The sequence below is a fragment of the Lycium ferocissimum genome, chromosome 8 (assembly GCF_029784015.1).
Source record: "Lycium ferocissimum isolate CSIRO_LF1 chromosome 8, AGI_CSIRO_Lferr_CH_V1, whole genome shotgun sequence".
Lineage (NCBI taxonomy): Eukaryota > Viridiplantae > Streptophyta > Magnoliopsida > Solanales > Solanaceae > Lycium > Lycium ferocissimum.
The window spans coordinates 53,956,683-53,972,738 of NC_081349.1; the positions used below are offsets into that span (position 1 = coordinate 53,956,683).

At 37.9% G+C, this 16,056-nt stretch overlaps 1 protein-coding gene across 1 annotated transcript; it reads left to right on the forward strand.

Annotated features, from left to right (window-relative positions):
* The first annotated feature begins 7,662 nt into the window (after window positions 1–7,662).
* Window positions 7,663–9,834, forward strand: LOC132066481 (uncharacterized). The gene is made up of 3 exons (XM_059459787.1): window positions 7,663–8,820; window positions 8,925–9,065; window positions 9,328–9,834. Exons 1-3 carry the CDS (start codon window positions 7,663–7,665, stop codon window positions 9,832–9,834), a joined length of 1,806 nt encoding a protein of 601 aa, XP_059315770.1.
* The last annotated feature ends 6,222 nt before the right edge of the window (window positions 9,835–16,056 follow it).

The window sequence follows — 16,056 nt, forward strand, 5'->3', positions numbered from 1 at the left end:
ACAATTTTTGGGGTTCTATAAATAAAACCCCAACCCTATCCCAAAGAAGAGGTCTTTTGGAGAGAAAAAAGTCTGAGTTTTGAAAGTTTAAAGTTTTAAACGAGTTTCAGAGGTCAAAAATTGGAGAAAATTAAAAGGAAGGCTGAAAACTTCGGATTTCAAGCCTTTTTAGTAGAAAATTTTAAGACTTCACTAGTTTGAGGTTTTTTCAGAGTTTAAAAATTTATCTTCTTTTTGTTTTTGAGTCTGTGTGGCTGAGTGTGGTCTTGGAAGCACAAGGGGCTTTCAAATTCATTTTGACCAAGGCTGCACTATTAAAAGCTAATATTCTATCCCTTATTTATTTTCGTTACTGGTTAGTAGTTAGTTCATATGATAGTAGTTTGTTGATGTTAGTTGGTTGTTGTGTTGCCTTTTGGTTCAATTAAATAAATGTACTGCTTGGGTGCTATTAAGATTCATTAGTTTGTTTAGGTGTGGAGATTACTTCCTTTATTTTCAAAGCATATGTTTGGCATTAATAAGTGGTTGTTGATATAGACTGAGTGTGTGTGTTCAAATAATGTATTGTTTGTTTAGATATGGTTGAAACAGATTTAATGTGCTTTGTTGGATGTTGAGGTTTCCTATTTTGGCTTTTCAATACTTAAATATGATAAGAATGTGATCATATGAGTCATGATAATAATTTAGTGAACTTTTAAATCAACACTGATCCTATTTGAATGCAGTAGAACATTAAAATACTGTGATAATCTAGTTGAAGCATTTAAGGTAGTTGCTTTTCTTGAATAAGACTATGACATTTTGATTTCCTAAATTCATTCTTTCATAGGTCTGTATACTTATCTAATGTCAACTAGATAACATGAAGTTGTGATTGCGATAAAAAATAAAAGAGATCATGATTAAATTGAGATAAAGCTTAAGGAACCTAGACATGCTTATAGGGGTCTTTGATGATGTTTAAGGCATTTAGAGTTAGGGGTCTGCTTGCATTTGTGTGGGTCTAAATCATCCCAAGTCTATTTGAACATGTTTAAATTAGTCAAATAATTTGGAATAGTCGTATGCTATATACTAAAGATAGTTTGAAATAACAGCACCCTAGAATATGATATAGCAGTCTAAAAGATGAAGCTTGGGGATTCAGGTTCATTCATGAGATAACAGGATCATAAATGGTTCATTCGGAGTTAATGAAGGTCCATGAAGTTATAAATCATTTAAAATGAAGTAGAATACTTAGATGCCACTAACAGGATTGTGTGTCCTGTTTGGTTTCATTTGAATAGGGTTCAGCCTTGACATTCATATTATCAGACTTTCTTTTCTTTTTCATATCTGGTTCATGCTTGAATTTTCAAAAGGAGTCTAAGAGGATTAAAAAGATGATTTGAGTCCTGATATGCCCTTAACTACTTGAAAATGATTAATCAATTGGAAAAGGAGTTGTTTTGAGTCTTAAGGTTGATGTTCAGTCTGAACTTAAGCTTTTAAGTGATTTAATTGTTCAACATTCTCAAAATGTTAATGTCCAAAAAGAATTCAAATGATTTTTTGCATAGTTGGGACCTTAGGCTGAGATGATCAAAAGTTGTTAACTTGTCTGATCAATTATGTGCTTAGGTAAAGTTTGGTTTAAGAGCAGTGTTGTTGACACTTAATTTTCACCCTGTAATATGCGTGTTTTAATTTTTAAGATTCCCGAGCCAAGACGAAATAAGGATACGCTTTTGAAATTTTGAAATCCCGAGAAAATTGCGAAATTTGACAAATTTAAGAAAATTACGAGTTATTTACTTTATAAGTGAAAATTAAATCGAATTACGGTTCATTTTTTACCGCATTTTTCATATCCTTAAAAATTATCCGGAACTATGTCTATATTGGGCTTATATTAAAGCTTGTATTTTAAACCGACGTATTCCAATTTTGGATTTTATAAAAAACGGGTCTACGAAAGAGTTTTAGACGAATAGGTAGTTTGACGAAGTTGAGTATTTACTTTTAAAATTGTGTACAGGGGTCCTTTAAAAAATACTTTCTAAACATGTGGGGCCTCTTTATTTATTTTTTTTTTTTTTAAACATTTGGGGGGTTACTATATATTTAAAAGGGGACCAAAGTAAATCAAGAGTTAACTTTGACCCCCTCATTTCATTTGTTGCAAACTGAGTCGTCTTTCTCTTCTCTCTTAGCCAACAATGGTGATTTAGGGTTTGAGGTATTGCGATCTTCGTCGTGGCCATTTCGTGGCTGCTTTCAAGCAAATTCTTGAGGGGTTTTGCTCCCCTTGTCCTCCTAATACTAATGGCAGGTTTTATTTTAAGTTTTAATCACGTTTTCATGTTCAATTCGAAACCCTAATTTGGGAATTTACTCTTATTTTCTCCGTCTCATGGGGGCCATGGACAGGGGCCTTTGAGCCTGCTGTTATCTTGGCACCATGACACACAAATGGAGAAAATTAAAGGGGGAAATCCCAAAAATTCAAATCGGTTAGGGAATTTTGGGGATTTTATCTTTTAATGTACTATGTGAACGTTGTATTGTACTAATTTTGGCTGTTTGTGTGAGTCATTGTAGTATTCGTAGAATCTAGGGATTTTTATGTGAGAAATGAGTACTATACATTGGGAATATTATCTAATTTTTGTTTAAAATTGCTGAGAATGGATAATATTAGTACTGATAGTACAATTCAGTTAGAATTTTATTTTTGTCCTTACTTGATTTTGAAATTCAAGATTGAATTTACAAAGATTTTGGGGGGAATTTTGGTTTTGGATAAGAATCTATTCCCTATTTTGTCCCTAGAACCCTAATGATCAGCTATAAATAGAAGGCACCTATGCCATTCTTAAGGATCGAACTTTGGAGCCAAAAAAAAAAATCCTAAGTAGCTAGCAATATATACTCTTAATACTATCTATATACACAAAAAACAATCAGAATATACGTAAATACATATACATACTACTTATATACCACAAATATACTACTACTTTTAAAATTTTAGAAGAACATCCTATCTATACTACTCTAATATACCTCTATTATACAAAAGTTCTAAAAAGAAAGGGCTATTCTAAGGGTTTTCAAGTGTTGGTGTTTGGAATTTGACTCATTACTCTCCAATTTGATCTTTTGGTTGCCTCCAAGAAAGGTAACAACCTATTCCAACCTTACTTATTCCATTTAATCGCTTAAATATGCCATTTCTATACTTTGTATGTTAGATATTGCTAAAATGCTTTCCTGATGTTGATTATTGACCAAATAGCTTGTTTTGTGCTGTTATGATGTCATTTCTATAGCTATTTGATAATCTAATCTGGATGTGATGTTTAAAAATGAAGGATGATACTTGTCTTTTTAACTATGGTTCACCGTTCCATTGAATGTTGTGTAGGTTTTAAAAGTTGTGTTTGGTTTCCTTTAAGTCCTAAAATTTAGTTTGTTCTAAGCCTTAAAAATTCATGTGTTATAATGCTATCTTAGTAGTCCGAGGTTCTAAATGGTTTAAAAAATGAGATAAGTGCCCATTTTGCCCTAAGTTTACTGTTTTATAGAATTTGAAGTTTGTTTAAGTCTACTTTAAAAGATTTTAAAAATAAGTTTTGTACTTGGTTGAATGATATTCTTTGAAAAGGTGATGTCTTAAAATAGTAAAAATAGAAAGAAAGGGGTGTGATTGGCCACTGTTTGTGATATTTGATTGTTATAGCCTTGTTTAAGGTTGCACTCTGGAAGTAGGACACTTTATTGCTGAATAAGTTTATTAATGAAGTGTTAAGATAGCTTAATGGGTACAAAATAAAGAAGAACTTTCCTACTTGCTATTTTAATCATTTATGTAGGTTTCTAAGTTAAAAAATGAGTAGAAATAGGAAGAGCAATTTGTGATTTGACCATTGGAACATCCTTGCTTGTTGTCTTGTGAGAAACTGCAATGACTGCTTCACTTTGTAACTTCTGTGCATTTTTCTATCAAATTGCTATATGTCTATGTCATCACATAGCCATCTCATGTATGCCATAAGTCTTTTTGCTTAGTTTAAATGGTCTTTGATCCATCCTTGTCTGATCTTGTACAAAACTAGATATCTCCTGCCCATGAATGTGTATAATCTGCTAAGTTGAGAATGAACATTTGAGAAATTATGATAATATGAGTTGACTCACTTACTTGAGTATTTGAAAAGGTAAAACCAGCACTGTTCATTTGATTATGATCCCTGAAGTGCCTAAAAATGTGAATGACAAGACTCCGAGTAGAAAAATGGGTTTGAAATGACATTTAGTTGTTCTTAGGACCCTCCTAGTTGACTCATTAGGACAATTTAGACTTCAAATAACCTTGACTGTGTGTGATCTTGTGTGGATTAGCTTCCAATGTTCTTTCCTGGATTTAAACTACTTGATTTCTACCTATCTTGCCATTTGGAATATCTGTCCATGTTTAATTATTGAGAAATCAGTGATGTGGTGCCTTCAGTTTAAAAAACTCTCATGTACTTAAAGGGTGTTAAACCCATACTTGACTTAAATAGGCTCCATATCTAGTTTGCTTAATTACACTATCTTCAACCACACAACATTGCCCTTTGTATGCCTTTACTTGCTGTTTGAATGAAGTAAAAATGAGATCTGTATTTGTTTGTTCTTCTGGTATGCCTAAGATGACATTTCTGCTTGCCTTGCTCATCCCTATTTAAAACACTTGCTGAAACTATTCAAGACCTCTTTAAACTTGCCTATGTGCCAAAACCATTTCATGACTTGTAAAAAATCCTTTTTAGAACTTACTTAGACTCTGTTTTAAAAACCTCTGACCACAATCTGAACTTAGGAACTAGCATCATGTCCCTATTTATACCACTAGAGGCCTTCTGTGTTGTTGAAACTTTGTTTAAACCTCTGTACTGTTTTCCATCAGCTTTGATGTACTTGCTCCAGGTTTGTGATCATTTGGACTGTGTTGAATCCCCAGTATTCCTCTAGCCGAGGATGAGTTTTCATGATCCCTTTTTGTTTTCTTGATCCTGTCTCTATGATGGCTGCTTGTTTACTTGACTATTCTTACTTGCCTGCCCCTACTTGCACATACAGACCATCAGTTGCCATGTTGACTTTATAAAATACCTAAGGATAGTATCCATGTACCCATTAGCCCATTCTGAGGCCTCTACTTGCTGAGTGTGATCACTTTTGTGTTTTACCCTGAAAGTGGACCAGTTTTGAAACTTGCTTGGCTTCTAAAAGTGTACCTCCTCAGACCTTTAACTTAAGCCTTGACCATGATCCCAGACTTAGAAAACCTGATAAAGAATGTGAGAATTGAAAATTTCTCTTCAGCTGTCAGATGGGGATTTACGGCCCAGAATACAGATCGTAAACTAGTATACGGCCCGTATTTTAAGTCATAAAGTGAGACCCCAAAATCACTGTGCATTCTGGAATTTGGCATGTGGAATTTTATATTGTTAAATACGGACCGTATTTTGAAATACGGCCCTTAAAGTGTGATCGTATTTAGAAAGGAACATAAAACAGTGATGCTGTTTGAAGTATGTTGAAATGCGGTCCAGGTTTACGGACCGTAAATCAGTTTACGGACCGTAGTTTGGCCCGTATTTCCCAGCCCGCACCAGAACCTATAAATACCAGCCTTCAGTTATTTTATTTCGTTTTTCATAATTCCAAGCCCTAGAAATGAAGTGTTCTTCTCTCAACAATCCAAAACAACAAGGTGAGTCATTCCAAACTCTTCCAAACCAATTCTATCATATATGCTCTTAATCTAATCATGAAACCATGTTCTTAATATAGGGTTTTCAAGAAAATCCAATTAAAGAGCATAAAGAGCAAAACCTTGGAACTCTTTTTCCAAGAGCAGATTATTATTCAAGTTTGAGAGCAATTCCAGGTATGTTAAGCATAATATCTACATGAGGAACATTGTTTAATCATGCTCATACCTCAATTATCATAATTCTCAGAAATCCAGCCAGTTTATGATTTTGCCCTAGTTTTTTATTTTCATAACCTAGGGTTAGAGCTCAGTTTTCTGATTATGTTCATACTTGTTATGCATGTTATGGACCCTAGCTTAATCTAAAAGACTTGTAATTCGATCTATGAGTCTCAGAGTGCAGTCTAAGTCATCAGTCAGGTTACAGAGAAGCATTCAGTTTTACACCTGTTGCTTCATGTTTGATTGGGCCTAAGGCCATAGTTATGATTCATATGCATATGTAATTATTTTTTGGCCTGAGGCCATAGCTTTGAGATCTCATTATTTATTGGCCTGAGGCCATAGTTACATGATATTTACACATGTGGTTTCTATACAGATCAGATCGTCGTGAGATAAGCATTCAGTTTCATTATGCTTTATTGTTCATATCCCTTATTATTGCTTCAGTTGCTTATCATACTTGTACAATTCAAATGTACTAACGTCCTTATGCATGGGCACGCACTTCACGGTGCGAGTCGACTTTCGGAGGATATAGCGAAATCGCTTAGCTTCCAGCGCTTTGATACATCAGCTAGTTGGTGAGTCCCTCTCATCCAGGGCTTCCCGTCTATTCCTAGTTTTTCGAATATTAGTTGGTTCATTAGTATTTGAGGCATGTCAAGGTCTTGTCCTGACCTAGTTATTCTTTCAGTATTTTGATCATAGAGGTTTGATAGACACAAACTTTAGTCAGTTATGTTGGTTTTGCCTCACAACATTTATTTCCGCATTCATTATTATATTTGAGTTAGAGCATTCTCTTGCTTCGTGCTATATCTTGCATGCTTCGATGATACAACTGTTAGATTCAGCAGCCATGGGTTCGCTCGATCATAGACAGCCAGGCACCGAGTGCCGTGTCTCGCCCAGGCCATGGTTCGGGGCGTGACAAAGCATGGTATCAGAGCAGCCAGGTTGGTTCAGTGTCATAGGGAGTCTATGAAACCGTATCCAGTGGGGTCTCCTTTACATGTATGACAGCCGCATGCATATAAATAGCTGACCACCAGGACATATTAAGGAAGTCTCACTTCTTTGCATTTGAGATCGTGCAACTAGAGCTATAACTTCAGGATGTCTTCCTAATTCTTGCGTTTACGTAATTTCAAACGATTATGGCTCCGAAGAGAAAGGCTACCACCAGTTTAAGGGCAGCTTCCAACGCTGCTCGTCGCGAGGCTATTTGAGCCAATTTTGATCAGACGCCTACGCCAGAGACTACTCCTACTGCTCCAGCTCCGACAGAGATTCCGGCTCCGCAGACCGGAACAACTAATGTGGATATTGGGAGTGCTATTGCGATGCTCACACAGTTAGTGGCTACTCAGGCCCAGTGTCAGGAAGCGGGGTCTAATTCTGGAAATCATGGAGAATCCTCTAGGGCTAAAGAGTTCTTGAGAATGAAGCCCCCATTCTTCTCGGGGACAAAGAAGGAAGAGGACCCTCAAGATTTCATTAATAGTCTTTAGAAGATTTATAGAATGATAACTGTGACGGAGATAGAAGCAGCTACGTTTGGAGCTCACCAGCTACAAGGAGTAGCAAATGCCTGGTACGAGACTTAGGAATTATCCCGAGGTAATAATGCTTCTGATGCCACATGGAAGGAGTTCGTAGAGGCTTTCCTGGACCATTTTATGCCTGTTGAGGTCCGAGAAGCTAGAGCTGAGCAGTTCTTGAAGCTCAAACAGAATGGGAGGACTGTTCAGGATTACTACTTGGAGTTTCTGAGTCTGGCAAAATATGCTACTAAGCTTGTTCCTAACCTGAGGGCCAGAGTAAAGAGGTTTGTCACTGGTCTTAATTCTCACTTATATGATGGGGCGAATATTGCAGCCCAGAATGGAGGTATGACTATCGCCAAGACATTGGCATTTGTGCAAGAAAACAAAACGAGGCTGAAGGAGGAGGAAGCCGTGCAAAAAGAGAAAGACAAAGAGTTTAACAAGAGGGTTAAGTCAACTGGGCAGTTCAACGGGAATAGTGAAAAGAATAGAAAATTCATCAACAACAGATCATCGGGACCCGTTCCTTCATCGCCGTTATTCCGGCTCCTAAGTTCGAGAGAGAGAGAGAGGCTTTTGGAGCGTCAGGCTCACAATCTAAAGGAAATTCGAACAGTCACGATTTCCACCCAAAGGTGTAATACTTGTGGGAAGAAACATTCAGGGACATGCCGTTCGGGCTTGGATGGTTGCTTTGGATGTGGCCAGTCAGGTCACTTTTTGAGAGATTGTCCATTTACTAAGCAGGGTACAGGTGGGACCATAACTCAGTCCTCCAATTCGTTTGCAAACAAGAACACGCAGGCTCAGTCAGGTAGAGCCCCAGCGAGACCAAGGAATGCAAGTGGAGGTCCAAACCGCTTGTATGCTTTAGGCGCTCAACAAGATGCTGAGGGTCGTACCGATGTTGTCACAAGTACTATCACCATTTTCAGTTACGATGTTTTTGCACTCATGGACCTCGGATCCACCCTTTCTTACGTAACCCCTTTTATTGCAAAAAAGCTTGGAGTCAAGCCAGAACTATTATCCAAACTTTTTGAAGTGTCTAACCCTGTTGGTGAGGTAATTCTAGCTAGATATGTGTATAGGGGTTGGCCGGTGAGAGTGTACCATAAGTTGACAATAGCAGACCTTCACGAGTTACAAATGGTAGACTTTGATGTGATCATGGGGATGGATTGGCTATATTCTTGTTATGCATCAGTTTGTTGTCGGACCAAAACAGTCAAATTTGAATTCCCAAATGAGCCAGCCTTAGTTTGGTCCGGTGATTCAGTACACCCAGAGGTCAGTTTATCTCTTATCTGAGGGCCCAAAAAATGATTTCCAAGGGCTATATCTATCACCTAGTCCGGGTTAGGGATGTAGATATATAAACCCCGACTCTTCAGTCAGTTCCAGTTGTCTGTGAGTTTTCAGAAGTCTTTCCAGAGGATCTTCCAGGAATCCCTCCTGATAGGGAAATAGAGTTCGGAATTGATCTACTCCTTGGCACTAAGCCTATCTCTATTCCGCCTTATAGAATGGCTCCAGTAGAACTCAAAGAACTTAAGGCTCAGTTAAAAAAACCTCCTAGATAAGGGATTCATCCGCCTTAGTGTTTCTCCATGGGGCACACCAGTCATGTTCGTGTGAAAGAAAGATGGTTCCATGTATATGTGTATAGACTATCGCCAGCTTAATAAAGTCACTATCAAGAACAGATATCCCCTTCCTAGAATAGATGACTTATTTGACCAACTTCAGGGTGCCTAGTTTTATTCTAAGATAGACCTCAGATCTGGTTACTATCAGCTTAAGGTCAAGGAAAAAGATATTCCTAAGATAGCTTTTAGGACCAGATATGGGCACTATGAGTTTTGTGTCATGTCTTTCGGGTTGACGAATGCGCCAGTAGCCTTCATGGATCTTATGAACAGAGTGTTTAAGCCGTATCTCGATCTCTTCGTGATTGTCTTCATCGATGACATTTTAGTATACTCCCGTAGCGAGTCAGATCATGCTCAGCACCTAAGAGTAGTATTGCAGACACTTAAGGACCGTGAGCTATTCGCAAAATTTTCCAAGTGTGAATTTTGGCTCATCTCCGTGGCATTCTTAGGCTATGTTATTTCCAGAAAGGGTATTCAAGTTGATAACACTAAGATTGAGGTTGTCAAGAGTTGGCCCAGACCTATCTCTGTTTCAGATATTCGTTGTTTCTTGGGTCTGGCTGGTTACTACAGGCGTTTCATAGAGGGATTTTCCTCCATCTCAGCTCCGTTGACTAGATTGAATCAGAAGAAGTCTAAGTTCCAGTGAGTGATCAGATGCTTGTAAGCGCATTTTCGAGAAGTTGAAAACAAGGTTGACTTCAGCTCCGATTTTGACCTTACCGGAAGAGACCGAGGGGTTCGTAGTTTATTGTGATGCTTTCTGTGTGGGTCTCGGTTGTGTCTTAATGCAGTATGGTAAGGTTGTAGCATATGCATCTCATCAGCTCAAGGTTCACGAGAAGAATTATCTGGCTCATGACCTAGAGTTGGCAGCTGTAGTTTTTGCACTTAAGATATGGTGTCATTATTTGTATGGAGTCCATGTTGATATTTTCACATATCATAAAAGTCTGCAGTATATTTTCAAGCAAAGGGAGTTGAATCTTAGGTAGAGGAGATGGCTCGAATTGCTTAAGGACTATGACGTGAATATTCTCTATCATCCAGGGAAGGCAAATATTGTAGCCGATGCTCTCAGTCGGCATTCCATGGAAAGCTTAGCTCATGTTGATGCAGATAAGAAAATTTTGACCAAGGAAGTCCACCGTTTGGTCAGTCTTGGGGTTCGACTATTGGACTCCGAGGATGGCGGTGTGGTTGTTCAGAATAGAGCCCTTTCCTCCTTAGTCGTTAAAGTTAAAGAGAAGCAGTATAAAGATCCCTACTTGTTGCAGCTGAAGAGGGGATTCACAAGCATAAGACGACGGCTTTCGAACAAGGGGGAGATGACGGAACCTTGAGATATCGAGGCAGATTATGTGTTCCAGATGTAGATGGGCTCAGAGAGCGAATTATGTCTGAAGCTCACCACTCCAGGTATTCCATTCACCCAGGTTCCACAAAGATGTATCACGATCTTAAGCAGATTTGTTGGTGGAATGACATGAAGAAGAATGTAGCAGATTTTGTGGCTAAGTGTCCAAATGTCAGCAAGTGAAAGCCGAATACCAGAGGCCTGGTGGCTTGGCTCAGAACATTGATATTCCTATTTGGAAGTGGGAGATGATAAATATGGATTTCGTAGCAGGTTTACCTCGTTCAGCTAAGAGGCATGATTCAATTTGGGTGATTGTGGACAGACTTACAAAGTCAGCACACTTCTTACCAGTTAAGACCACAGATGCAGTGGAGGACTATGCCAAGTTGTATCTTCGCGAAATTGTCAGACTTAAAGGGACTCCAGTGTCCATTATTTTAGATCGTGGTGCTCAATTCACAAAGAAATTATGGAAATCCTTTCAAAAAGGATTGGGTTCAAAGGTTAACCTTAGTACAACTTTTCACCCTCAGTCAGATGCCTAGCAGAGGGCACCATTCAGACCCTTGAGGATATGTTAAGGCATGTGTCCTTGATTTCAAAGGTAATTGGGATGATATGTTAAGGCATGTGTCCTTGATTTCAAAGGTAATTGGGATGATCACCTACCTCTTATTGAGTTTTCTTACAACAACAGTTACCATACTAGTATCGGGATGGCACCGTTTGAAGCTCTTTATGGGCGGAGGTGTAGATTATTGATTGGTTGGTTTGAAGTTGGTGAAGCAGAGTTATTGGGACCAGATTTGGTCTATCAGGCTATGGAAAAGGTCAAGTCAGTTCAAGAGCATTTGAAGACGGCTCAGAGTCGCCAAAAGTCTTACACAGATGTAAGACGGAGAGATTTAGTGTTTGAAGTTAATGATTGGGTATTTATCAAAGTCTCACCTATGAAGGGTGTCATGAGGTTTGGTAAGAAGGGAAAACTTAGTCCCCGCTATATTGGACCATACAGAATTCTGCGAAAGGTTGGTCTAGTAGCTTATGAGCTTGAATTGCCACAAGACTTAGTTGCCGTACACTCAGTATTTCATGTGTCCATGTTGAGAAAGTGTGTGGCATACCCCTCATTGGTTATCCCGACTGATGACATAGCTAATGATAGTTTGATTTACGAAGAAGTCCCAGTGAAAATCCTTGATCGTCAGGTTCGCAAGTTGAGAACTAAAGAGGTAGCCTCAGTAAAGGTCTTGTGGAGAAGTCAGAAAGTTGAAGAAGCTACATGGGAAGCCGAAGAAGACATGAAGTCCAGATATCCCTATCTCTTTGAAGAATCAGCAGAAATCGGTTAAGGTATCGTACTTTCCCTCTCAGATCCTTCCTTCTATAGTTTCCATTATCGCATTCGGCTGTCGACGATCAGTTTAATAGTACTCGCCCAACGGATAATTCGCCTAGTCCCTTTCGCCCGCTTTTCATATGCTCATGACAGTTAGTGTGCATATGTCTCAGCAATCCCTTTTGACCAAAATCCATCATTCGAAGACGAATGATCCCAAGGGGGAGATATTGTAATATTGTAGCACCTCAGACCTTTAACTTAATCCTTGACCATGATCCCAAACTTAGAAAACCAGATAAAGAATGTAAGAATTGAAAATTTCTCTTCAACTGTCAGATGGGGATTTACGCCCCAGAATACGGACCGTAAACCAGTATACGGCCCATATTTGAAGCCATAAAGTGAGACCCCAAAATCACTGTGCATTCCTGAATTTGGCATGTGGAATTTTATATTGCTAAATACGGACCGTATTTTGAAATACGGCCCATAAAGTGTGATCGTATTTAGGAAGGAACATAAAACAGTGATGTTGTTTGAAGTATGTTGAAATACAATCTAGGTTTACGGACCTTAAATCAGTTTACGAACCGTATTTTGGCCCGTATTTCCCAGCCCGCACCAGAACCTATAAATACCAGCCTTCAGTTATTTTATTTCGTTTTTCATAATTCCAAGCCTTAGAAACGAAGTGTTCTTCTCCCAACAATCCAAAACAACAAGGTGAGTCATTCCAAACTCTACCAAATCAATTCTATCATAAATGCTCTTAATCTAATCATGAAACCATGTTCTTAACATAGGGTTTTCAAGAAAACCCAATTAAAGAGCATAAAGAGCAAAACCTTGGAACTCTTTTTCTAAGACCAGATTATTATTCAAGTTTGAAAGCAATTCCAGGAATGTTAAGCATACTATCAACATGAGTAACATTGTTTAATCATCCTCATACCTCAATTATCATAATTCTTAGAAATCCAGCCAGTTCATGATTTTGCCCTAGTTCTTGATTTTCATAACCTAGGGTTAGAGCTCAGTTTTTCGATTATGTCCATACTTGTTATGCATGCTATGGACCCTAGCTTAATCTAAAAGACTTGTAATTTAATCTACGAGTCTCAGAATGCAGTCTAAGTCATCAGTAAGGTTACAGAGTCAGCATTCAGTTTTACACCTGTTGCTTCATGTTTGATTGGGCCTAAGGCCATAGTTATGATTCATATGCATATGTAATTATTTTTAGGCTTGAGTCCATAGCTTTGAGATCTCATTATTTATTGGGCTTGAGGCTATAGTAACATGATATTTGCACAGGTGGTTTCTATACAGATCAGCTCGTGAGATGAGCATTCAGTTTCATTATGCTTTATTGTTCATATCCCTTATTATTGCTTCAGTTGCTTATCATACTTGTACAATTCAAATGTACTAACGTCCTTATGCATGGGCCTGCACTTCACGGTGCAGAGTTTGACTTTCAGGAGGATACAGCAGTCGCTTAGCGTCCAGCGCTTTGATACATCAGCTAGTTGGTGAGCCCCTCTCATCCAGGGCTTCCCGTCTATTCCTTGTTTTTCGAGTATTAGTTGGTTCATTAGTATTAGAGGCATGTCAGGGTCTTATCCTGACCTAGTTATTCTTTCAGTATTTTGATCATAGAGGTTTGATAGACACAAACTTTAGTCAGTTATGTTGGTTTTGCCTCACAACATTTATTTCCGCATTTATTATTATATTTGAGTTAGAGCATTCTCTTGGTTCCTGTTATATCTTGCATGCTTCCATGATACAACTATCAGATTCAGCAACCATGGGTTCGCTCGGTTATAGACAGTCAGGCATCGAGTGCCGTGTCACGCCCAGGCCATGGTTCGGGGCTTGTCAAAAAGGCCTTCACTGTTTATTCTAAAAACCTACAACCTTGCTCTTCATCATTTAAATCTAGTCAATTCAAAACCAAGCTAGAAATGTCCATGACCTGGAATTTGAACTCTATGATTGCACTTGAATTCTATGGCTTGTGTTACTTGGTTTTCAAAATCATGGGGGTAAGCTAAAACTAGGCTAAATTGATCCTTGTTATGTGCTTGACTACTGATTCTTGGTTTAGTTTTTCTGAACCTGCAATGGCTTTGGGTTGTTTATACCTGTTGTTTATGGTGTTGTGTGAATTATTTGAGTTTGAGTTGGGATAGGTGGAGGGTATGCCCCTTTTTAGGAGGTTTTGCTCTCCATAACCCATAGTATATCAACATGTATACCATGGTATATTGGTGGGTTTTTGACACTTAGATAAATTTAAAGAGGAATTTGGGGAGTATACAGGCTGTATATCATGTATATCGTAGCATAACACTTAGAAAAATTGGAAAGGAAAAGGAGTTTGGGACTAGTACTTGGGCCTGATCAAAGTGTTTCTCATACTTAGTCCATTTTTGATGATTTTGGGTCTACTTCAGTTGACTGGGCCACTATTTCATCCTATACTCATCATTTATTCTTGGTTTAGCCCAAAATGAGTTGTAATTTAATTTTTGGCTTTGTAATAGTAGTTAGCTTTATTTTATTATCATATTTAGTTTAATTATGAACTTGTACTAATGTTGTGTATGTCCCGTTTGCATTAGACCCCAAAAAATCATTGGTGGGCTTCTACGAGGCCCACTATGTATCTAGATCAAGTCAACCAAATTCGGAGCAAAAAGGAGCTTACGTTGGATTTGAAATTGCATAACACCCTTCGTTTGGGCTTGGGCGGCCCAAAAACTCTATCTTTTACTCTTACGCATTTTAAATTACTATTTGCGCGTTAGATTTAATATTGGAACCCTTAATTGATTATCGCGTAATTTAGAGTCGTTAAAATTGATTTCTATATAAAATTGGCATAAAACTTGCATAAAGTTGAATAAATGGGACTGATTTGATTAAGGGACCAAAACTGCCAACTTTGTAAAATGTGGGACTGATTTGAACATTTATAAAACCCTATGGACTTCGACGTGTGGACTAATTTGTGAAAAAACTTGTGAGACTAATATGATTATTTAGACTTAAGTTTAAAAAATAAAATTTGGCTAAAACTTAGCAAAGGATAGAATAAAAAATGGACTATATATGTAGAATATTATATGGACTATAATAGTGTATCTAAATTATTTTCTTAAAACTATTTTCCTATATTTCGAAATATTTTTCAAAACTATTTTTTGAGTGAACTTACGTAGAGTCCTACTTAGGCTAAGTGCCTTCGGGTATTAGCCTAAGTGTTCTAGTCCGACAACCTAAAATGCCCAATTTTGGGTAAAATTTTACCACTTTTGATTTTTGAAACGTAGTATAGTTTGCATAAATGACTAATCTCTATTTATGGGAATATGAAACACAGTTGTTTTTATCATAATTAATTTATATCACCAAAGGCATACTATTAGAACCCGTAAGTCAACCGTATTTTACGGATCTTTAATATCAGGGTGCCTAACACCTTTCCCGGGGGATCACTAGAACTCATACCCATACTCTGGTAAGATTAGGATTTTTTTAAATTTAACCGTTTTGAATGAACCCTTTTCGAACTGATTTTCCTAATTCCCTAAAAATTAGGTAGCGACTCTCGCACCATCCACGTAGAAGTATATTTTTTCCTTTTTTTCGGTACGATTAACAACCGTACTTTCCCGGGACACTTTCCTTTTTAAATGAGGCAAGTGCAAATACGAATCGAAAAAAATACGACTCGCTACAGATGGTGACTCTGCTGGGGACAATCTAAGGTTCTAACCATAAGGGTTTCAATAATTTATGTGTTTGTATGATATAAATTATTTAAGTGATATAAATTGTCTGTGTGTTTAAGTTTCCGCAAAATATAACTGTCATTCATGCATGTATACTCCGCCACTCGTGGCATTTATTTTACATTTTTTTCTAAAGGATGGCGACGCGGGATGAGCTGCGGTCATACCTTCTCTAAAAAACCTTTTAATATATATTATTTGGAGGTCTCTAAGGTCGAGTGTGCATGCGGTCATCCCACAGCCTTAGAGAGCCCACTCCCAGCTTGTCCGCTTGGGTAACCTGTGTCATTCACTTGAAAACCACTAGAATAATTAGCGTAGAGCGAATCCAAATCCCTACTGATATAGCGCATGCTGACCATAGACCGG